Consider the following 24872-nt stretch of genomic DNA (forward strand, 5'->3'; position numbering starts at 1 on the left):
ATTGTTATGAACTATTTGTTATGAACTATTTGTTGAGATTAAAATTTTGAAACAGTTCCCTCTTCTGTCATTTATTTGTGGAGTTTTGTCTGTATTTGTTTACACCAAACTCAAATACCAGCATACAGCTGTTTAGTAATCTGCAGTAACAAGTTTTCGCCAGCATCATAACACTGTTTTGTAATTACACCAATTATAGAGTACTTGCTTACAGAAATAATATAATATAGATGAATCAACATTATTCAGGTGTACGGTACATTAAATAAAATAACTGATGAAGAAGACAACATAGCAAATTTTAAAATACTGTGGAAACAATCCTGTAATAATTTCACTGAAGACAAACAAATGATATTCAATGAATGGCAATGCCTTCAATTTCCAAGATTAAAGATGAATGCGAACCCAGTCATGACCTGTATATTTTTCCACATCTGGTGCAGACAGAGCCATCTGGTGTGGGGTCTAGTTAATTTTTTTTTATAGAATTATAAATAAATTAAAAGGCAAATCAGAATCAGGTGATAAGGTAATAGATACTTCTGGTCAATGATTTTAAAAATAAAATTGGAAAGCTCATTTACTTTAAAAGACACAAAACAAACTAGTGCAGCAAACTATAGAATAACTATAAATGGAAAAGGCAACACATTATATAAAGAACTTGAAACTGTTTAATAAAAGAAATAAAAACAAGCAACATAATTTATCTCTAGATCCAGAATTATAAGAGGATGTACAAAATGTTCCTCATAATGATAAGGACAAGGAGGCTCATTATCTAAGGCCGGCCCTGGTTACATGTTTTAGAGGTCTATTATTTCATGCACAGTACACCAACGATTGCTTCATTATGATTGATAGATTGCTTCATTATAATTGATTTCCTTGTGTAAACAATGCTTAAAATGGTATAAAGATAAGAAATAGACAAAAACTAAAAAAAAATTCCGAACAAGGGTAAGTACTTTATCTACCTAAGAGTCTTGTACTTTATCTACCTAATAGACATTTGTACTTTATCTACTTAATAGACATTTGTACTTTATCTACCTAATAGACATTTGTTTTAATATAAAGAAAAAACGCAATACAAAAACAATATATCCAAATAGTGTATAAAGAGAGATGGCTTGCAGAATTGTCTCGGGAAGAACAATATTTACAGCACATCAATGGCTGTGTCTGGCAGATACTACGGCTAGTACACAGCTGTGGACTTAAATCTGGTTCTCCTAGTACACACTCTGTTGAAAGTAAACAGATAATTATACATTACTTTCATCATGTCTCGACTACTGTAAACAGTACTGCTTCTTGCACGACTTAATCAAAGTTAGATATGTTGACCTCTAGTTCCTTTGATGGATTATGGGCAGGACATGGCCTAAATTGTGCGATGTGTCAAAAAATACAAATACCTTTAGCTCACAAAACAAAATTTAAGCAACCGATAAAGTGGATTAGTACAAATAAGGAAACAACAAACCTATGGACTGAACAGAATACCGACAAATAAACATTTCCAATACATGGTTGAATATTTTTTGTTATTATAAAGAAAAAAATTACTTCAATAAAACAGGAAACGAGGCATTTCGTGTTTTGTAGAAACCTCACTCAATGGTTATGTCTGCGCTGAATGGCTGATTGTGGCAAAATATGTAGGTCACAGTCAGGGCTACATAGCCACGTGAAATACTGCACTCCTCATTAATCTTCAGACTCGAAGACAAGCTTCAGTATTATTATTAGAAACCTCATTAAAATTTCTTATTGTAAACAAAGTTTCTACCATAACTGACATCATGATAATTGTTTCCACTTACAAGAGCTAAGGCAAATTAAGCAGATCGAAATATCTAGGCCTACTGTATATTTTGGTTTTTTATAGTTCTAATGTTTTAATTGGCCGTACGTGACGTTTTGGCGCCGCCGTTTTGGCGATGGGACGTTTTGGCGCGAGTCGTTTTGGCGACGGGACGTTTTGGCGCGAGATATCATTTGACGATAATTTAATAATCTTATAATAAGCCTATAATAAGTCAGATTCCTGAATGGTAATGACATGCTATATGTGAGTTCTGCTAATCGCACTGGATGACATTTTTGGATTTCTTTCCAAAAGATTTTTTTTTATTTGACATTAGTGTAATATACGAACTAGCTAAGTGTCACACTTTAATATAACAAAAACCATGTTAACATCTAAAGCTCTATTACGCTGAATGACGACAATAACTCCACACATAGTAAAGACACGGAATGTGGTCAGTTCAAACTCTAACGTGAAAAGATATATTTTGAGAAATTGGGTAGGGGTGATTTGGGTGACACATCTCGCATTGACGCAGGTAGAGTTAAACAAATGAAGACAAGACCAGCACCGATCACCGATCGTTGGCGTCATGAGTCTGGCGATCACCTCCTTGGGAATGGTCATTACATGTGACACCTACCCCCCTCTTCTCTTCTGCTCACATTTCACTCCTTGTATGTACTCTTTCCTCCACCCCTCCCCTCTCTCAAGCGATTTTTGTTTTTAATTTTAAAGTAATATCTTTAAAAACTTTTTTGAAAATAAAAGTGTGCCTCTTAATAAGCACACATACAAAAGCCAAAATATTTAAGAAAATAATGTGAAAAACAAACACACATTTACATTTAGTACGTGAAAAATATGTCTTAACACAAACACTCATGCAAAACATAGATATGAATAATTCTTTTAAAAGAAATAATACAATAAATGTACATAATGTATTTCGCGCCAAAACGTCCCGTCGCCAAAACGGCTCGCGCCAACTCTTTACGTTGTGTCTGTTGTATTTATGTGTATTTTCTGTTGTGTTGTCTTTATATGAGAAACGAGTCCTTGTAATCACAACAAATTTCCGTAAGGATCAATAAAGCAGTCTTAGTCTTAGTCTTAGTCTTAGTCTTAGCCTTAGTCTTAGTCAAAACGACCTTCGCACCAAAACAGCGTCGCCAAAACGCCCTGCTTCGTTTAATTGGTGTAATGCTCAAAATGTAAGACACATTTCCAATGGATAATAAAGATTATTATTATTCTCTCGACAATATTACTGGCCACCGAAAGGCAGGAAAGCCGCCATAGCTTTGTGTGGTCTGTCAGTCTGTCCTTTCCTCAACCTGTGACACTTATAGAAAATCTTGTGAAAATCTGATTTTACAGCTTGGAAAATCTCTTTTGCTTAGGCTACTTTATGATTTCTGAAAGTTAACCGTTTTTATTGTTATAATAATTATGCAAGCCGGTTTTTTCATAAAAATGCATAATGATACACAATCTTTGATACATAAAGATACATACTATTTTATTTCCAGTGATACATATGAGTCTATATTGAATGAAAGTACAGGTACAATCTTTTAATTAACTTCTCTTGACTCAAAATATTTTTACGTATATAAAAGATCGTTTAATGGCTATGTATCTTTTCTAAAACACGTTTATTAGACAAAGGAATAGTTTAAAGCTTAGAACCTAGATACAAATTGCAAATCACTTACACTACCAAAAGCTCAAACGTCAGATAAAACACATGTAATAAAACATGAATGGCTGCTTAATCGTTTGTTATGCGTTCTGGGCTGTCGTTCGGTGGTCTCGATGTTCATGAGTGCAAACCCTGCCCGCTGCCTTCCCCCTTCGTCCTGCGGGAGGTTTGGGCCAGGATGTAGTTCATCTTCAAAACTGAATAAGCATTCGAAAAATGTTAAATGTATTTACACACATTTTGTTACAAATTTTCCTACCGTTGGGGGACGTAAATTGTGTGGTACTTGTATTTGCAGACTTGTAATGTAACGAGCAAAAGTGACAGCACAGTGATGACTTTGTCTGGCAGACACTAGTGTTAGTGCACAGTTCTGGCCTCAAGTCTAGATCTCCTGGTTCACATTCTGTAGACAATGTAAAAAATACATACTATATCATCAAGAATGTCTTCAGTGCTCTTCGATTTGTGACTTGCAGCATACATTATTTTTATCTAAATGTTTAGCAACTAATGAAAAAGATTAGGCTAAGGGATTAGTAACAGCAATTTCGTGTATTATAACGTCACAAATATCTTTAAGCGAAAACAACTTTTGTAGGCTACACAATTGAAACAATAATTTGCATTTTTTTATTACAATTATACACGTCACATTCTTTTAACACAATTTTAAAACTTTAATGCACGCATCACGATGATACTCTCTCTGTAATATACACAGTGGTATAGAGTTGGTATAGACTGATATACTATTTGATAAGCAATAATACACATTAATTCACAATTTTACATTCTTTGAAGCAGAAAAATATACTGCCTTTTTAAAGCGAGGATTGGACTTATAGTCATAGTCGAGTTCATAGAAAACCAGAAACGTGTTCGTATTCAACCACGATGGAGGAGCTATGTATACATATACACACACAATTACACAATAACACAGTCACGATCGAAAGACTACAATATTGTAACGTCACTCTTTCTATCCAGGCTTTATGCAAACACTTCACAACCTACTCAACTTGACAATTCGGGCTCCATAAAACTTAATTAATGTCTAATATCTCTATGAAACATAAAGGGTCACTTCAAAAAAGGAGTCAATTAGTCAATACTGTACAATTGGTAACACGAAACAGTGTCTGTAAAAATGCTTAACCGTACTGTACTGATGTATAAACTCTGTACTGATGTATAAACTCTGTACTGATGTATAAACTCTGTACTGATGTATAAACTCTGTACTGTTGTATCAAACTCTGTACTGATGTATAAACTCTGTACTGTTGTATCAAACTCTGTACTGTTGTATCAAACTCTGTACTGTTGTATCAAACTCTGGACTGTTGTATCAAACTCTGGACTGTTGTATCAAACTCTGTACTGTTGTATCAAACTCTGTACTGTTGTATCAAACTCTGTACTGATGTATCAAACTCTACTGGTCTCTCAGCCTCGTCCTTTACTGTACTGGATTCAACTTCCCACTGGACTTGACTGTAATGGATTCAACTGGGCGACTTCCCACTGGACTTGACTGTACTGGATTCAACTGGGTAACTTCACACTGGACTTGACTGTACTGGATTCAACTGGGTGACTTCACACTGGACTTGACTGTACTGGATTCAACTGGGCGACTTCCCACTGGACTTGACTGTACTGGATTCAACTGGGTGACTTCACACTGGACTTGACTGTACTGGATTCAACTGGGTAACTTCACACTGGACTTGACTGTACTGGATTCAACTGGGTGACTTCCCACTGGACTTGACTGTACTGGATTCAACTGGGGGACTTCACACTGGACTTGACTGTACTGGATTCAACTGGGTGACTTCACACTGGACTTGACTGTACTGGATTCAACTGGGCGACTTCACACTGGACTTGACTGTAATGGATTCAACTGGGTGACTTCACACTGGACTTGACTGTACTGGACAAAATGTAACTCGTGAATCTGAACTGTCATGACCTTCTCTCTTTTTATAGGGTCGTCGAAAGCCTTCTCAAAAGCGATAGAACATTGCCATTCCTTCTGGATGATCATATGAACTGAGGAATCGCCCCTCGCCACGGTTGAAAGTTCGTCCAGGGCTGGCCTTAGATTAAAGGTAGCCTCGCACAGGACTCAAAAAAAAATGTTTGAGAAAAAAAAAAGCAAAACTTGGATCAAATCTCAAACTAGCAAAGTTCTATAGCTCAATGTCTACTGGTCTAGCTCTAAGCTCTACATCATCCAGATCAAATCTCAAACTAACAGAAGTCTATAGCTCAATGTCTACTGGTCTAGCTCTAAGCTCTACATCATCCAGATCAAATCTTAAACTATCACAAGTCTAAAGCTCAATGTCTACTGGTCTAGCTCTAAGCTCTAGATCATACAGATCAAATTTAATAATAATTTTATTTATAAAGCGCTGTTAACAAACAAAATGTAGGCTCAAGGCGCTGTAACAACATTACAAACAAAAACACGAGAGCTAAAATGACAGTTAATCTAAAAAAGTTTTAAACAGATAGGTCTTAATGTTCTTCTTAAAATTGGTGTAGCATGTTGTCTGTCTGAGATCAATGGGGAGTAAGTTCCAAACCTTTGGTCCGTGAACTGAAAAAGCACGCAGACCGTAGCTTTTGAGGGAGAAACGTGGCACTACTAAAAGTGTTGAGTCCATTGAGCGCAGGGCTCTCTGGGGGACATATGGAGTAATCAGTTCGCTAAGGTACAAGGGCATCTCATTGTTATATATACACTGATGACAAAGTGTGGCGACCTTGTAATCGATTCTCGCTTTCACGGGAAGCCAATGGAGCGTGAGCAAGAGCATAGTAGCAGAATCTTATCTAGTTTTTTTAAGGACTATTTAATCGCAGATGTATTAATGTTAGTCTAGCTCTATTACAAATTTAATTACATGACTGATCCAAAATAATTGATCATATTAATATAAGCTTTGTTTTTTTTTTTAAGTATTTTTTTTAACGTCACATTTACTACCAATACATTGCCTACTAGTTTTGGGTGAAGTGGATGGTATCAATGGTCTCGTTGTCGTGGTACTTGTAGTTGCAGACGTGTAATATGACGAGCAGTAGTGACAGCACTGTGTTGGCTGTATTAGGCAGATGCTAAAGTTAGTACACAGTTCTGGTCTCAAGTCTTGATCTCCTGGTTTACAATCTGTACAGTATTTAAAAAAATACATTACAAGACTATATCTTGAATGCTCCAAAAAAAAAGAGTGGCTTTTGCAAAGTACAGTTTTATTGTTTTAGATTCGCATATATACACTGCTTGGCAACAAAGAAGAAGAATTATGCTAAATGAGGCCTGGGAAATGTGACAAAAGAAAAACCTGTAGACATAAAAGTATTTAAAGATAAGCATGTAAAAATACTGGTAAACTGCTGAAATCAGATCCCCACACAAAAAAAAAAATAATTAAATTTTCAACATTGCCAAATCTTTGCCACATTCCTTGTCGTAGATCCGAGAATGAGTGTGAGAAAAAAAAACGTGTTCAAACTTTTTACCAGACAGACAAGTGAATCGATAGAAAATAAAATATGAGAGCCTAAGTTTAGAGACCAAGCGACTATAGAAATAATATAAAATAACATTATACCTTGTTATATTAGAGGGACTTCTTATGGTCCGACAGTTACGCTGGGCAGGGCACGTATCCTGTGTGGGGGACGAACGAATCCCAAAAGCAGTCTTTTTTGGTGAGCTAAAAGGTGGTCGACGTAACAGAGGCGCCCCATGGAAACGCTTCAAAGACCAGCTTAGGCGCTAACTTGCCCTAGCTGACATAGAACAGAGTACCTGGTTGCATGCGGCCTCAGAACAAGACAGCTGGAGGTCACTCACAAAGGCCGCGGGATACACATTTGAAACTGATCTTCGGACTCGAAGATAAGCCTTATTATATTAAACGAGGGGATAATGACAACTGACCATGCAGCCACCTTCGAGGCCCTAAACATCCCTAAGAATATTCTCGCTACCTGTTAGTGGGCAATACAGCTGCAAACCTACAATATCACCTTGTAAAATGTCCAGTAGATAATCGACGCCGTAAGCGCCATTATCCAGACAATTCATTGGGAACGAATTTATTCAACGACCAGGCATGGACCAAAGTCTTGTCTGAGGGTTCCACAATGGCAGCGATCATAACTACGATTGGATCGTCCCATATACGTGGCGCCTGTCGTTCCCGTACCCCGCCCGGAAATGTCTTCATGTTCTTGTACTGTAACCACAACAATACAGTGTGAGAACCACCGCTCCAGTTACATCCTCACATCGAGTGAGATACAAAAAAAAACGATATTAGGATATCAAAGTAGAATTAAGAAATCTTTAACTACAAATCCAGAAACTAAAAAGTGTAGCTAGAAGAAGAGACGATTCAATTTGTACTGATAAGGACTCCTATGTATGGCTACTTATCGACACTTGCCCCTTGCGAACACATATTTTAAAGTGCTTCAAAGTCTTATGAGTAATTGAGAGCGACTGCAAATCCGAGTAGCTATTACGAAAACGCATATATATCAGGATGTCACTAATCGAGAACATCAAAGCTCACCCAGCTTTCTCATTTCTATCAAGAATTGCATAGAATCCTAAATGCTGCTGATAAAATCATTGGCAAAAAAAAAAAAAAAACATTCGGGCAGCTACAAGCTAAAAAGATTCTAGAAATAAAAGGTCATCCTTTGGGTCAGGATTTTGTGATTTTACCATCACTAAAGAGATACAAAACACCGATAGCAAAGATAAACAGACACAAAAAAATCCTTTGTTCACCTGGCAATCAAATTATTAAATAGAAACAATCTGATAGAAACTTTTCGCAAGAATTGCATATGAACGCCTGATAGTACTTATTGTTAAAAACTAGGAGTTCATACATCCCATTAAATGTCAACAAAGTTTCCTACCTTTAATTGAAGTGAATAGCACAAGGGGATTTACTGTCGTGGATCTTTTAGGTGTGCTTCTTCTGGTGCTGTACGTTGGGGTAAAGGGGGTGCCATAGTTACACGTGCCGCAGCAATCCACTTGAGAATTCAAGCAGTGATCTTTTGTACAATCGATGATTCTATCTCTGTATTCACAGCCTAAAGTGGTACGATCTCAAATTTAAATTAGGCCTATTTGGAGAATTCTTTTAAAAAAGTATTTCTGGTGTGTAAAGTTATGAACTATCGATTCGCAGTGTGTTTTAATAGAGCATATATGGCGCACAAATTGCTGAGGAAAATAGAACAGCGCTGGCAGAAGAAAAACGCCAGAGAAGAAAAGCAAGGCCAAAGACACTAGCTCCAGCTGGAATAACCTGCCCAGCGTGCAGCCAAACATTCCGGGCTCACATAGATCTGACCAACCACATGAGGAAGCACAAAACCCCAGTGCAAAACCACGATGGACGAACTATAAAATATGTATGTGTTGTTTTTTTCTGGCATTGCACTATGAAAATTGTCAACTCTTTTAATAATTATGGATTCGTATAGATAATTATCACCATTTGGTACAGAGGCGGACTGAGTGTCAAAATCAGCCAGGCATTACTTACTATTGGCCAACATTTTGAGTGCCATATCATAGGTTTTGTAACAAATCTCCCATATCCAGGCTCTCTGCAAACCGCACCACACGACACGACGAACTTAAAGAACCTCACCTCAGGGCTCCAAAATAACAGTAACATTTTAATTTCAAATACATCACAATTGGCAATAACTGAATGTCCAAAAACCTAGTCTTACTCCGGACTTCACACACCTTGCTGGTTCTGACTTCGCCTCGTACTGGTCACATTGCGAGGTAACGTGAAGTGAAATGATTCTGTACTCGTTGAGGAAATCGTAGCAATCACCACATTTTTTGTCATAGGAGTTACTTTCATACGGCTTGCTATTGATGTTACAGAAGGCACCATCTTCACTAGCATGGCCATTGTAGCTGCGTATTTCGTGGCTCTGGGTTTCTACCACCTCGTTGAAAGTTTTCAGCTCGGGCTCGTCATCTCTTCCACTGAGGTGTACATCTGTTCTACCCTGGCACAAGTCTCTTCTGTAAGTCACACTTGAACACATTCTAAAAGTCAGCCAACATTTGTTCTTTAGAAGTAATCAACAGCTCTACTACATCGGGCTCTAACTCGAACAGGTAGGTGTCCGGATCTTCACCTTCTTCAGTTAGCAATAGGAAGGAAAAAACCTCGCATTTACAGCTTTAGTTCTGAATAATGTATAAGTAGTTTCCTTTATTCGATATCAAACACAATAATTAATTGCCAATAATGAATTAACTAATGGGTTTATTTTTAATTGATTCATGTTTTCTTAGCTACAATGAATAATTATTCAAGTTTCCACTTGATACAAGAATAGGTGTTGGAGAAATAACATCTACATTTATCTAAGGAGACCTAAGCCTACATATTTAGCCATATATCTTAATTCTGAAGGATTACATTCCTCTAAGATACTCTAAGCGTTACTAGACATGGATTGACATGTATGGCATTATGTATGACGTAATAGATCATTGAAAGTGTGTATTGAGGTTTACCTTTCACGGGCCTAGACACATTGTTACACGTGTCACAACATGCTCGATAGCCAAGAGTAGAGTAACAGTTGCCCATAAAGTCATTGATAAACAAACTGCAAGAATAGCTCGGTCTGTCTCCAAATGCACAGTTTTCTAGAGAGAGTAAAATGTAACAGAGCTGCTCAAAAGATTCCTCAAGCGGACTAATTCAACTTAATGCCACCACATCTTTTAAGTACGATTTCTTTCCCTTATTTTAAAAAATAATTCATTATCAATAGTTAATTAACAGAGCTGCATTAACCATAGAGTAGCAGCAATAGCACAGTATTAAGATTTACTACTTCTAAAGAGAAAAGTATTGCTGGGAAAATTAAGTTAGCTTTATAATGTACATAAAGGTACATTGATGGCAGTTTTAAAAAATGTGTTTTACAATGGACACAACTGAAGCGACCATAATTTCAAAAATATTTGGCCTTTTATCGTACGGATGTGTCATGTAGTACCCCCATAGTACCAATAAAAAATAGTTTATTTTAAAAATCAATATTCAGTTCTGATTAGGTGAATAAGAAAAAGAATATTTAAGATCTTTAAGCTACACACCATCAAGTTGAGGAGCGTATGGGTCGCTGACACAATGTCCATTTATACAGACCTGAAACAAATACAGGTATTTAAAAATTCAATGATTAAAATTTTATAAACTGTGTGATAAATTACTTATTTTGTTTCAAGATCTTACCAAGAAGAACATAAAAATACTTTTAAAAAAACAACAAAAGTTATATTAAATGTAATTGAATCAATTAGTTAAAATCAGTCATGTAATTATAGACTGGGATTTTTAATTTCGGGAGCTTAAGGGGCATCTCTGAGTCCACCTAGCTCTAATGAGTACCTGACATTAGTTGAATAAAATTAAAGGCAGTTGGTCGTTGTACAGGCCACATGACACCTTCCTTAACCATAGGCCACAGAAACAGGTTACCTTAACAACATCTGAGATATAGACCGTATGGTCTGAAAGGTAAACTTTACTTTTTTTCCTTATATGTAAATATATATCTAATTTTATATAATATAGACGTTACTTCAAAAAAAGAAGATGATTACGCCCTTCGCGTCATGCATTTAGCCATGCATATTAACCAATGACCTAAACTCTGCAAGTCACTAGTTTTCCTAGCTAGCTCAGGCAACCCATTCCATGCTCTAATAGCATTAAGAGAAATAATTTATATATATCCTCCTTCGTGATCGAAGATGAGCACATTTCTCATATCCTATGGACTCGTAGATGAGTGTAAAGTCAAATCCTCACTTTCAAAAGCCGACCGCATACGTGGCCTGGCTGGATTGGGCCAGTTGCAGATAAGTTTGCCTTTTTCTCTCAGCTTTTTGTTAGTTGTTAGTTTGGCGCTTTTTCACGCTGGTCACTCTTCTTGCTTCAAATCTCAAGACTCCAACACTCACAGCTTCACGCCATGAGGAACAATTGAGAGCTAGTGCTTCCCAGCGGTAAATGTCAATATTTCACTGGAGCTCTTGAGAGTGTCTTTATAGTGTTTGCTGCTTGCATTGACCTCCATTGGGAGCGCTTTCCAAAACACAACTCCCCGTACAAAGGCCGTACGGAAAGGCGATTATCTTGCATGCGGACTACAACTCCCGCCTATCGAAATTGGGGTCTTTTTTACTGTGACATCGATACTGTTCATGTTGGCTTACGTTAGGATTTCTGTATCTGGAATGTGGTCAGACCAATGCGCCTTATGATATTTCTGAACTTAAATTGTGTAATGTCTCTATAAATAGCTCGTTTTTTATCTATAGTATTAGTCTATCTTTATGTAATTGTACAGCAGACTGACCTAGATATATAAATCTGTGTGATAGAAATATTTACACCAATGGTTTTCATTTAGCTTAATCAATGCGCTATGATCCTATCACTTGTCTAGACCAGTTGTGAAAGGGGGAGGGAAGAAGGGGGGGGGGGTATCTCGGCGAATGCTTACATGATCTCCTTTTAAATGAATTTTAAAAAATGTTCCCTCAGGGCTAAAGATTCCTCAAGCGGACTAATTCAACTTATGCCACCACATCTTTTAAGTACAATTTCTTTTCCTTATTTAAAAAAATAATTCATTATCAATAGTTAATTAACCAATTAGCTATTTTTTAAATTTTATTCTTGTGTTATCAGGTATAAAAAAATGAAGCAAAATTTCAGCTAAATACAAGATTGGGTGTGGGAGAAATAACAGGTACAAACTTTTTGCCATACAGACAGAGTGAATTGATAAAAGCTTTGTAAAAAAATGATGTACTTCTATTATTTGTAAATTAAAAAAAAAATTTCATCAACATTTAGACCAGTGTTTTCATAATAGTGTTCCGCGGAACACAGGCCTGACTTGGTGTTCCTCGAACTATTTAAATAATTATTAGGAGTAGTTTAGGCCTACACGTGAATTAATCTCTACGTATGAATTAGTTTCTAAGTAAATGCAGAAAAAAAAGATTTTGTTAGCTTTTCCTGGTAACAAAAAAATTCTATAACATCACTATGAACTTTGAACTGACCTAGATTCTGACTCAAAATTGAACCAAAGATAGAAAGAGCATATCTCTGCACTGTTTTATGGGGCTACTGATAACAAAACAGATCAATTTATTTCGTGGAGGGAATTAAATTGTTTTGTTTTAGTCAAGCTTATTTTATTGCTTGAGTTTTCATATATTTACTTTATCAATGTAACCCATTGACTTTTGTTGGTGGTAAAATGTAAAATGTTGTAAAATGTTTTACATGTTTTGGATGTTCATTCAGAGTTGAAGATAGTTACTTCCTAGTCCAAACCTCCTGCAGGACGACGGGGGATGGGAGCGGGCCGGGCAGGGTTTAAACCCTGGACAATCGATACATCTGAACGCCAGTCCAGTGCGCAAACCGCACACCAGGCAGCCACAGGGGGCTGAGGCTAGGGTGGGGGAGGAGGGGGTGAATTTGAAAATCCCCCAGCCCCCACTTGAGAGGGGGCCCCTATTGAGTGTTTTTTTTTCCCATTGAATATTAAATATTACGCAAAATGCAAGGGCCCCCAAAGAGATCAAGCCCCCCTCCCGGGCTACCAAATGATGGGAAATTCCTAGCTACGCTCTGGGTAGGGGTTGAACATTAAAGCCTCATTAACTAAGGATTCTGTAATATTAGTTTTGCTTCATTTATTTCTCTGGATAGGGGAAAGGGACGATGTTGGCTATTTCTGCCACAAGTAGTACTACCAATGAAATAGTAGTTGTAGTGGGTGGAGTCACAATAAGCGAGTTTAGGGCTAGACTAAACCCAGAAATATGAGAAATGGTTAGAGAGAAAGATGGAAGAAAAAGAGAGAGTGAAGGACAAAAAAAAAGAGGGAACAAAAAAGGAAAAGAGAGTGAAAGAAGGAAGGAAAATAAAGTGAGAAGGGGGAAAAAGAGAGAGAGGAGGGAGGAAAAGAGAGAAGAAAGAAAAAAAAATGAGAGACAGAAGGAGGAAATAGAGAGAAAGAAGAAAAATAGAGAGTGCGGATGCATGTGTAAATCAGATGTACTTGAAGTATTTCTAAAGATACTTGATTATACTAAGTGCGTGCGTACCTTGTTGAGTGTATTTTAACTGCGAACTCGGACATGAACATCACATTACAAGACATGAACAGCTACAACAGGATCAAAGCCTCAAGAACCAAGTTAAATCCAGATGAACAATATAAACCATCTTTAATACAGAGAATGGGCCACAGTCTAGTCCGTCACTAACAACGATGTTTACCCCTCAAGAGTCTAGCAGTAACTGATTTCTAAAAGTCTATCCTAACATCTAACCCCAAAGTCGATGTCGTCACTATACAATGTACGTTCACTGTCGGGCTAACAAAGTGCGCAACCCAACTAACTCAACTAGCTATCTAACAAGAGAGAAGAAAGAAAGGATGAAAAAAAAAGAAAGAGGGGAGGAAGGAAAAGAGAGAGAAGGAAGGTAGGAACAGAGAGAAAAGAAAGAATAGAGATAGATGAGAGAGAGAGAGAAAAGGAAGGATAAAAAGAGAGAGAAGGAAGGTAGGAACAGAGAGAAAAGAAAGAATAGAGATAGATGAGAGAGAGAGAGAAAAGGAAGGATAAAAAGAGAGAGAAGGAAGGTAGGAACAGAGAGAAAAGAAAGAATAGAGATAGATGAGAGAGAGAGAGAAAAGGAAGGATAAAAAGAGAGAGAAGGAATGTAGGAACAGAGAGAAAAGAAAGAATAGAGATAGATGAGAGAGAGAGAGAAAAGGAAGGATAAAAAGAGAGAGAAGGAAGGTAGGAACAGAGAGAAAAGAAAGAATAGAGATAGATGAGAGAGAGAGAGAAAAGGAAGGATAAAAAGAGAGAGAAGGAAGGTAGGAACAGAGAGAAAAGAAAGAATAGAGATAGATGAGAGAGAGAGAGAAAAGGAAGGATAAAAAGAGAGAGAAGGAAGGTAGGAACAGAGAGAAAAGAAAGAATAGAGATAGATGAGAGAGAGAGAGAAAAGGAAGGATAAAAAGAGAGAGAAGGAAGGTAGGAACAGAGAGAAAAGAAAGAATAGAGATAGATGAGAGAGAGAGAGAAAAGGAAGGATAAAAAGAGAGAGAAGGAAGGTAGGAACAGAGAGAAAAGAAAGAATAGAGATGGATGAGAGAGAGAGAGAAAAGGAAGGATGAAAAGAGAGAGAAGGAAGGAAGGAACAGAGAAAAAAGAAAGAATAGAGATAGATGAGAGAGAGAGAGAGAGAGAAAAGGAAGGATGAAAAGAGAGAAGGAAGGTAGGAACAGAGAGAAAAGAAAGAATAGAGATGGATGAGAGAGAGAGAGAAAAGGAAGGATGAAAAGAGAGAGAAGGAAGGAAGGAACAGAGAAAAAAGAAAGAATAGAGATAGATGAGAGAGAGAGAGAGAGAAAAGGAAGGATGAAAAGAGAGAGAGAAGGAAGGTAGGAACAGAGAGAAAAGAAAGAATAGAGATAGATGAGAGAGAGAGAAAAGGAAGGATGAAAAGAGAGAGAAGGAAGGTAGGAACAGAGAGAAAAGAAAGAATAGAGATAGATGAGAGAGAGAAAAGGAAGGATAAAAAGAGAGAGAGAAGGAAGTTAGGAACAGAGAGAAAAGAAAGAATAGAGATAGATGAGAGAGAGAGAGAGAAAAGGAAGGATGAAAAGAGAGAGAGAAGGAAGGTAGGAACAGAGAGAAAAGAAAGAATAGAGATAGATGAGAGAGAGAGAGAGAGAAAAGGAAGGATGAAAAGAGAGAAAAGGAAGGTAGGAACAGAGAGAAAAGAAAGAATAGAGATAGATGAGAGAGAGAGAGAAAAGGAAGGATGAAAAGAGAGAGAAGGAAGGTAGGAACAGAGAGAAAAGAAAGAATAGAGAAAGATGAGAGAGAGAGAGAGAGAGAGAAAAGGAAGGATGAAAAGAGAGAGAAGGAAGGAAGGAAAAGACAAACAGAGATAGAGAGAGAGAAAATGAATGAAAAGGAGAGAGAAGGAAGAGAGAAAAGAGTGAGAGAAAAGAAGGAAGGAATAAAAAGAGAAAGAAGTAAGGAAGAGAGCGAGAGAGTGACGGAAGCTCCAAAACAAAGATATACTGCTGCAAGGGTGAACGACTGCATAGAAACTACAAGAAACATGCATAGATGTGACCCTGCGGGTCCAAGTAAAACGAACGACATTTGGACCACGAGGCCTTACTGCCCTCTCACAATTTTTTTAAAATTTAATTAATTAATTAATTTAATTTAATAACCCTTGACCACAGCGACCAAAATCCTAGTCTACAACGCCTGTGTTGTGAGCACTCTCCTTTATGGCAGTGAAAGCTGGTCAACATACATGTACCAAGAGCACAGATTGAATAGTTTCCACTTGCGCTGCCTGAGACGCATAATGGGCATCTCTTGGAGGGACCATGTCTCCAATCAGGAAGTTTTGAGATTGGCCAATATGAACAGCATGTATGCTCTCCTGACACAAAGAAGATTACGCTGGCTCGGACATGTCACCCGAAAGCCAGATGGTAGAATCCCGAAAGATATCTTATATGCTGAGCTTGTGGAAGGAGTCAGACCCAAGGGCCGCCCAAGACTAACATATAGAGATGTCTGCAAGCGAGACATGACAGCCTCAGGCATCAGTGAAAGTATGTGGGAAAACATAGCCAAAGACCGGAGTGCATGGAGACAGACTGTGCGTGCTGGGACAACCCTTGCTGAGAACAAAAGAATTGAAGCGGCTTTAATCAAGAGGGAAAAAAAGAAAGCTGCCCTGTCTGCTAGCCCTAAATCAGAGGCATACACATGTACGAATTGTGGCAAAGTCTGCCGTTCTAGAATTTGCTTGATTAGCCACACCAGATTCTGCCCCGTCTCAAGATTAAGCCAAAACCAGTGACTCACTTGGGCGCATCCATTGCCTTTCGAGACAAAAGGAGCCATACAATTCAGTGAACAATTTTTTTCTTTCTCCTTTGGCTTAGATTTGTATTGCTAGTTCTAGTACAATAACCGCATTGTCTTAGCGTTTCATCACCGATCAATAACCCTGATGCAACCAGTGGTTGATAAACGTTTCTGATATATATTGAGGATCGATGAAAGCTTACCTTTCCATCGCCACAAGACGTTCCAGTGAGTGCTATCTGCGGGATACATAACCCTCTTAAAACATCTGCACATAACATTGCTTGGCAGATTTCAGTGATAGAGCGTTTAGATTCGGAAGCCTGATTTAATAAAATAAAAAAAAAAAGGTTACAAAGACAGTTTGTGTAGAAACACAAACTCAAAATCGGCACCCGAAGTGGTCCACCCAGGCAGGTAAAAAGGGCAGGATTCAATATTTTTAGAAAGAACATCAGAATGAAATTGAAAATGAAAGAGAAGAATGAAGAAAGAAGGTTGACAGATCTTGTGTGGTGACCAAGGGTCCAGCAGACCAAAGGATAGGTGAAAGTGAATGTGTAGTCAGACGTGAACGTGGCCTAACTGATGTCTTATAATGAATATCTAATTCATCTAATTGTTTTGTAAAGGGTCGATCTCTTATTCAAATCCTCAAGAAAAAAACATTTCCGTAAAAAAAAATGTACTTTAATTATCGACTGTACAGCATTGTCTGGACCCTGCTTGGCCATTATCCATGGCGTTGGGTCGTGGGCGTCGAGAGCCCGGAGTGGACTGTTCACTCTGTGACCAAGGTGTGATTACCGGTTAACCATATACATATATATGTATACTCATATCTTAGGCACACTGATTTAATATTGATCACGATGTATAACCATCGTTTATTGTGTCATATCATATCATATTGTTTCATTAAACCTTTTGCTTTGTTTTACGCATTCTCGTTGTTGACGTATACGTTATCAGATTACCATTATTCGTTCTCTTGGTAATTACTTCATAAATTAATTGATAGACAGTAAGGCGTGTCCAGGCAGACAAGCCAAAGTGTAACCCTGACAGGAATTTACTACTCAGAGTTGAGGTGGGGAACCCTGTGGAGTATTACATACCCTAGAACCTATCAAGTTGATACTTTAAACAAATATTTATTGTACCTAACAAAACACGAATCAATTAAAAAAAAACAATTAGTGAATTAATAATTGGTAATTAATCATTTTGTTTGATATCTTATAAGGTAAATAGCTTGTACATTATTGATATAGTTTTGAGGGTGGAGTTCTTCCCCTTTAGATTAGGTTTTCTTTTTAATAAAAGAATTTCTTTTCTTTTTTAAAGTTCCGATTGCCATACCAGGCAGTGATATAACAACTTAAAATGTGAGCGTGATAAAACATCGCCAAGGATTTTTAAATGAGGACATTTTTCTATGTGCGGTGAGGTGGCTGAGCGGTAAAGCGCTTGGCTTCCAAACCGGGGTCCGTGTTTCGATTCCTGGTGAAGACTGGGAGTTCTAATGGGTACCTGACATTTGTTGGGGAAAACTAAAGGCGGTTGGTGGTTATGCTGGCCACATGACACTCTCGTTAACCATAGGCCACAGAAACAGAAGATCTTTACATAATCTGCCCTATAGACCACAAAGTGTGAAAGGGAAGTTTTTTTTTCTAAATAATCGTAATCTTTGCTGCCCTTTTGGCCGAAATAATCAGTATTTACACTAAAAATTAATTTGTTGACTAAGATAGTACCAAGGTATTCACAAATTTACATTATTTCAATGTTCTCTTTTGCTACAGAAACAATATCGTTTTCCTTCTTTTCCCTGCGAAAATCGATTATCATTTATTTTTTTTACATTTAATTTTAAGAAATAGAAATAATATCTACAGTATCTCTTTGTTCTATTCTCTGAAATACTCATTTACCTCCGAGAGAAGGGCAAGGAGAGTCTCATCAAATTAGGGGATCGGTAATTAATATGATGATAATCAATTATTAAGAAGTGACTTAGCAGGAAATAAAAGTGACTAAGAAGTCAATGCATGATGAAGTGACTAAGCAAATATTGCGTGATATGAGTGATAACTCTGCTTAGCAGGAAAGAAGTTAATTTAATTGGGCTGTTAGCGAGTTGTGTTACTTACCCTGCAAAAGAAGGAATCATTTCCAAAAAACTGTTGACACTGTTGATCAGGTTTGATCACCTGACCCAATAGTTTATCAGATACATCTGGAATGTCTGCTGATGCTTCGACAGCGTAGACAAGGCAAGTGTAACCTCGACTTGGAATAAACATTTACAATATATAATACATAGAGTTTACATTTTAGCTTCAAATCTTTACTTTACTTTACATAGGCAAGACTCGTGTGTTGGTCGAGAGAAAGGGAGGAATGAAATGGTTTGAGCTAGACTGTGCACTGTAATAATAATAATAAAAAGGCCCTTAACATTCCTAGGAACATCCTCGTTGCCTGTCAGAGGACGGTACTGCTGCAGACCTGCTACATCACCAGAAAATTCGTCAGTGGAAACTGATAATGTGACTACGATGAATTTTCTTTCCCTTTAACTAAACTCGACCCTGGCAGCGCCAGAGAATGAATAGTCATTCTTTTCTAACATAATAATAATAATAATAGTCGTCATCTTTACTATTCATGATTGGATTTGATGTGTGTGTGAATTAGAGTTCTTTATTTCTATATTCTCTATTACCTAGGTAAGAATCATAGATGCTTGGGTGTACTGTGTAGTGAATTACCAGTGCGAGATCAATACATAGCTAACACAGTCACAGAGAGTCGATACAGAATCCAAACTTGAGATAGCACAATGACTAACTTTATTACAGAATTGGACACAGTCAAGCCAGTCACTAAACTAAAAGTCTACATCAGTAATATCAAACTCACTAACAAGGGCGTCACTAAAATGTGGCGTTTTAAAGTCCGTCTACTGAAGTGCGCCTCAAAACTAAACTAAGTGTCATAATGAAAGCATGCTTACAGATGCCGAATACTATTTAAAAATGTCCGTTTTTAAGCTTATAAAATTGAAAAAAGACAGACTCAAACATAACCTAATAACAAGCAAAACAAAAATAATATTTAAAAAAGTATTAAATCTAGTTATATCAAAATTTCAGTTTTTTTTTTCCAAGATTGAGTACGCGAGAATTAACATGTACAAACGTTTCACCAGACAGACACAGGGAGTTGATACAAGCTTTGTAAATAATAAGGCATGTCTTCGACTCTGAATATTTATAAGAATGCAGTATTTTCCGTGGCTAAACAGCCCCATCTGCGACCTACATACTTTGCCACAACCAGCGCAGACATAACCATTTTCCGCCGGTGGTCGATTTACATACATATATTCTTTTCGAGGCACCACCAAATTTCAACAGCCACATGCAGATCTTGAGTTGAAACAACAACAAATAAATGTTTTCATAACAATGTAGAAACCAACCTAGAGCTCAATTTTTTCTTCAAAAAGCTGGTAAAGTAACTGACACTGCAGGGAGAGAACAGCCATGGATTATACTCTGTCCCAGGCTTTTTTTCCGCATCAGGAGAACCCATAATGTATCTCTCTGAAGCGTTGCAGAGATTGTTTTCTCCGTCGTGACGTGCTGAGAGGCTGCAAATTGTAATAAATTAACTAGTTAAATTTCCTAGTATGGTTGTTTAAGAAAGTCTTGTCTTTTCCTGCCTCACATGGCTGCTTTGTGGTATACTCCCCGCTCCATATATTACAAAATCAAAGTCTCCTGCCCGCCATAACCTACAGGAGGCTTTCAATTGAATCTAATACTGCTCGGGTAGGCGAACTAAAGTAATAGCAAAATTCTTTATTGAAGAATTTCATGATAAATTAAACAATGTAAAGGACAGTGAATTGCGACTATGAATCTTATCTTATATGATACAGACGTTACTTCAAAAAAGAAGATGATTACGTCCTACGCGTCATGCATTTAGTCATGGATATTAACCAATGACCTAAACTCCGCCAAGTCACTAGTTTTCCTGGCTAGCTCAGGCAACCCATTCCATGCTCTAATAGCGCTAGGGAAGAAGGAGATTTTGTACAAATTTGTCCTAGCATATGGAATGAGGAATAATCTCATAAAAATGATAATGAATGCCTGGTCATTTGCTATAGTCATAACGATGTCACCGACACAGTAGTTTCCCCCTCTCCCCACAGCAGTTCCCCCTGTTATGACATGATTAGGATTTAGTTATTTGTTTCGGGAATAAGGGGAAAGTTGTACTTAGTGACAAGTGACGTGAAAGATAGTTAAAAAACAAGAACTCTCTAAGCGACGCTTTAGAATCAAGACGCTTTCTTCTTTACAGTAAGAATAAGAAGAATTATATAGACAGCTAGTAATAGAGGACACCGGACGGTTCCCCTGAACTACCAACATGATTTACTTTACATTTGTGTTTGGTAATCCACTTATCATAATCAGCTGTTCCTTTCTTACTAGACCATTTTGTGCAAAGTCTACATTACAGCTATTTGTAAGAATTTCTGCGTCTAAACATTTACCTGTTTCTATTGATATGGCTGTAACAACGCCATGATGGCTCGAGTGCCCTCGACGCTGCCATGTCCCATTAACGCTCACACCGCAGTCAGTGATGCCTTCTTCGTTGCTGATTCCAACCTTTTCTTTCACTTCCCTTGCAGCCTTTTCCATACTTTCTTCTGCAACTTTCTTAGATGCAAGGCCTATGGTATGCATTACAGAGTGATAAGATGTTTCAGAAATAGGAGGTGGACTGTTTGTGTGTTGACAAAAATTCAAGAGCGCACTGTGACCTCGACCTATGGATCTTACAAATGATACCATTCTGAGATTTATTTCCCTAAATCCTCTTTTTTGACCATCTCTATTTTCTTTAGAAGATCTAAAGCTTTCTTCAAATGAGCAGTCAGCTGAAGTGCATTTCACAATTAGTTCCTGACAAAATCCAATTCTTGCGCTTTCATTCAAAAACAAATTTAGAGAATAGTTGAAGCATTTACTCTTAGGACATATCAAGTAACTTGCCAAGAAATTATTAAAACATGCTAGGTTTAAAAAGATATTACAATCCAGTGGCTTATCTGATAAACTTGATTCAGATGAAATATCTACATTAGGTGAAGCAGCTTGATGTGTCTCTTGTTGTTCACCAACTTGTCCATGATCATCACTTGTACTACTTGTAGACTTTGCAGACTTGGCCCTTGGGCAGGCTTGGGTATTTATTCCCACGAAATTTTCTTTTTCTACCACAACTTTGCCTTTTATTATGCTTATTGGCCATTATTGTTACACAAATAAAAATGCAATATGAATATAGATCTAAATATCAAAATATACAAAAGAGTCTTTCACCAGCAGCAATCCAAAACGAAAAAATGTTGCTAGAAATTACACAAAATCCAACAGAAAATAAACATGCTTTTGTTGACTGGGACAGTGAAGTAATAGAGTACATTCCCTTAGCTACTTCCTTTATATCTATAAGCATATCGCATTTTAACTTCATTAGAAAATAATTAAAAAGTATTATTTACAAAAAAAACAAAAACAAAAATATTTACCTGCTTATGGTCGTTGCTAAGGTAAACAAACACTACCCCACCTAATACAAAAATTATTTTAAAATACTTCTAGAAGGAATACTTGCCTCAAATAAACTGAATTTGATAGAGAAATGGTTGTACAATATAAATATGATGAGAATGAAAAAGTGATATTTTGGTCATTTCTTACTATTCTCTAACCTTAGATCCACCTTAAGTATTAAAAGTGTTTGCTGTTTTAACACCAGCGTCGACTCAATGTATCGATTGTTGGCCTTTCGTTGGTGTTATCTGTTCCAGTATTGAGTTCAGTGTTACCTCCAGTTGGACTGACGTACCCAACGAAACAAAACTTTGAACACTATCGCTAGGCGTATCAGCTAATCTATGTAACACATCTCCTTTAGTTTTGCTATTAGCCCATTTGTTTATAAGTCTAATTAAGTAGACGCGGTGGTTGAGTGGTTAAGCGCAGTGGCGTCACTAGGGGTGTGCGGTCCGCACCTGGTGACACCCACCAGGGGGTGACACCCAAGTGAGTAAAATGCAACTTTTAAAACTAAAACATTAATACCTTGAATTTGAGAAAAAATAATTTCTTGTAGACACCAGGAAAAGAGTTTCTGAAGCTCAGAGATGTAGAAAAACGCTCGGCGTCCGGGGCTTCGTCCCGGAACACTACGAGTGAGATTAAGGCACTCTAATCATCTAATCTAACCAGTTGAGTGGCAAACCTAGCATTGTTTATTTTAAACTGTTCAGAAACACATAGACTGAAACGCCTCATTCGACGTATAGGGCTGCAAGCTCTATCCACAGCCCTTTCCCAGCTGGCTCCACGGAATTCAGGACTTCTAAAAAAGTGTGACGCCATGCTAGACATGTTTTTGCGTTCCTCTTTTCGGCTTTCATCTTTAAGTCTGACTTTGGTAAACGTGTTTCGTCTTGTCTAATGTGATATGTCTCACAAATGTCAATCGACATTCAGTCGCCACTTTCCTTAGACGGCCTGTAGGGGAAAATATTTCTCTATTGGGTACATTATCTCAGTATGTTATTCCTAGTATCTTTCTCAGCCATCTACTCAGCCTCGTTTCAGCCTTCCACGTCTCGAAGCGTGGGGGCCGCTGGGACAATGATTGTATTGAGAAGCTGGATTTTAATCTCCAGGCTAATTAATTTTGTTTATTCAGATAGGCCTTAATTTTTAAATCCGACATGCAACACCATGATATGATCTTCATCGCTTGAGATAACACCTTCTAAATAGGCTTGGTTAACTTTTCTATTTGTTCAAGATCTGTATAACCAATGCTTATGGGTGTATTGGGTAACCTGCACCCAATATGCATAACTTTGAGGGCGTCTTTATCCGTCATCTCGAGTATACATTAAATTGTATTTCAAAGTAATGCTATGTCGTCTGCAAAATCCAACTCGATTGAAATCCGAATGCAGCCCGTTTAATGTATTTTTATGACATCGTCGATGGCTACAAGAAAGTGAAATGGGGAATAAGATATACCCTAATCTTATATACGTCTCGATGTTTAAGTAGGCCACCGTCTGTTGTGACACAACAACTTGATTCACTTTAGACATGTCGCTGAATCTGGACAAATTGTTGCGAGTTTCCTTATAGCAGCATTAATGCCTTCCAACAAACTAAATAGCAAAGGATTACCCATGTGCCAGTTCATGTGCTACCGTTTGAGAAGTAGAGATAGAATAGCGATCTTCTTGGCGATCTTCTTGGCGATCTTCTATTACAGAAGAGCTCTTCCCGTTTGTTCGGCACATTGTTTCACCAAAAGCAATCCCTGAGAGAAATTAGGATTCCGTTATTAGAACATAGGTTAAGGAATTGTCCTGGATATGGTTTGGATATGTTCTTTCAGATTTGTAAGCAAGTCATAACTAAATGGATAAGTAAATTGTGATATCATGAGTGTTTTTTTTTTACCTATTTGAAATAATAATATTAGTATAATATTACTGAATAATTATAACATATTAAATTAAATCAGATTCCATTTTGCCCTAACTGGCATGGGAGAATAAAGCTGACAGAAGAAGGCCTAACCCACAGGAGCCGAATACGAAAAGGAAACTTCAATAGACAGTTATGCTCCTACTGAGATCACTCAATCCTCATGCTCGGCTTCTCAGGCGCTCTCAAGGGATTAAAAAACAAAAGTGTTAATAAGTTGAACAGATTTATTTACATGGACCAATGTCTTCTGCTCTACTAACTTGAGTGTCTCTCTTGTCACTATTCTTAGAGTATCTCTAATCTTGTAGTTTCTGTCTTTGTCAAACTACACGTATGGTTCCTATATTGCTACTCATTAAATTTCCTAAATCTATCTATAACTCAAGAACACTCTACAAAAAAAAAAAGGATTTGTCGACACTAGATGTAACAAAGTATGAAGGCTGCAACTGGGTTTCGTATCCAAGTGAAATATTGCTTTTTTTTCATTTACTTTTTACCTTTACCTATTCCTTAGTCTGTTGGACCGTTGGGGCACCATGCAAGATTCGTCGACAGTCTTTCTCCATTTCTCTATGTCTTTTGCTTTAGAACCTCTTTCAATGACAGGCCCGTCAATTCTTTTATGTTGTCCTCCCATCGCTTTCTCTGTCTGCCTCTTCTTCTTTTTTTTTATTGGTACTGTTCCCTATGATGATTTTTTAATATGAA

General features: G+C 37.4%; 1 protein-coding gene across 7 annotated transcripts; it reads right to left on the reverse strand.

Moving 5' to 3' along the window:
- Positions 1-654: 654 nt before the first annotated feature.
- Positions 655-23920, reverse strand: LOC129928109 (uncharacterized). 7 transcript variants are annotated; one of them, XM_056040728.1, is made up of 11 exons: positions 23853-23920; positions 21143-21325; positions 20054-20224; positions 18720-18858; positions 16767-16886; positions 10714-10765; positions 10123-10257; positions 8484-8663; positions 6547-6714; positions 3784-3930; positions 655-1250 (listed from the first exon to the last, which is right to left on the reverse strand). In XM_056040728.1, exons 2-11 carry the CDS (start codon positions 21202-21204, stop codon positions 1057-1059), a joined length of 1368 nt encoding a protein of 455 aa, XP_055896703.1. In that variant the 5' UTR covers positions 21205-21325; positions 23853-23920; the 3' UTR covers positions 655-1056. The 7 variants fall into 7 exon arrangements, with proteins under 7 accessions (XP_055896703.1, XP_055896702.1, XP_055896704.1 ...); XM_056040727.1 differs by lacking the exon at positions 23853-23920 and adding an exon at positions 21978-22363; XM_056040729.1 differs by lacking the exons at positions 21143-21325; positions 23853-23920 and adding an exon at positions 22370-22518.
- Positions 23921-24872: the final 952 nt, after the last annotated feature.

The sequence above is a fragment of the Biomphalaria glabrata genome, chromosome 9 (assembly GCF_947242115.1).
Source record: "Biomphalaria glabrata chromosome 9, xgBioGlab47.1, whole genome shotgun sequence".
Classification (NCBI taxonomy): Eukaryota; Metazoa; Mollusca; class Gastropoda; family Planorbidae; genus Biomphalaria; species Biomphalaria glabrata.

Excerpts from the sequence above, each read along its gene's own strand:
- LOC129928109 (XM_056040728.1), bottom strand. The coding sequence starts at position 21,204 with ATGGCAGCGTCGAGGGCACTCGAGCCATCATGGCGTTGTTACAGCCAT. Across the intron at positions 16,887-18,719 it reads ATGATTCCTTCTTTTGCAGG|GCTTCCGAATCTAAACGCTC; the intron begins GTAAGTAACACA and ends TTATTAAATCAG. Across the intron at positions 8,664-10,122 it reads TGTGTCTAGGCCCGTGAAAG|GCTGTGAATACAGAGATAGA; the intron begins GTAAACCTCAAT and ends GTACCACTTTAG.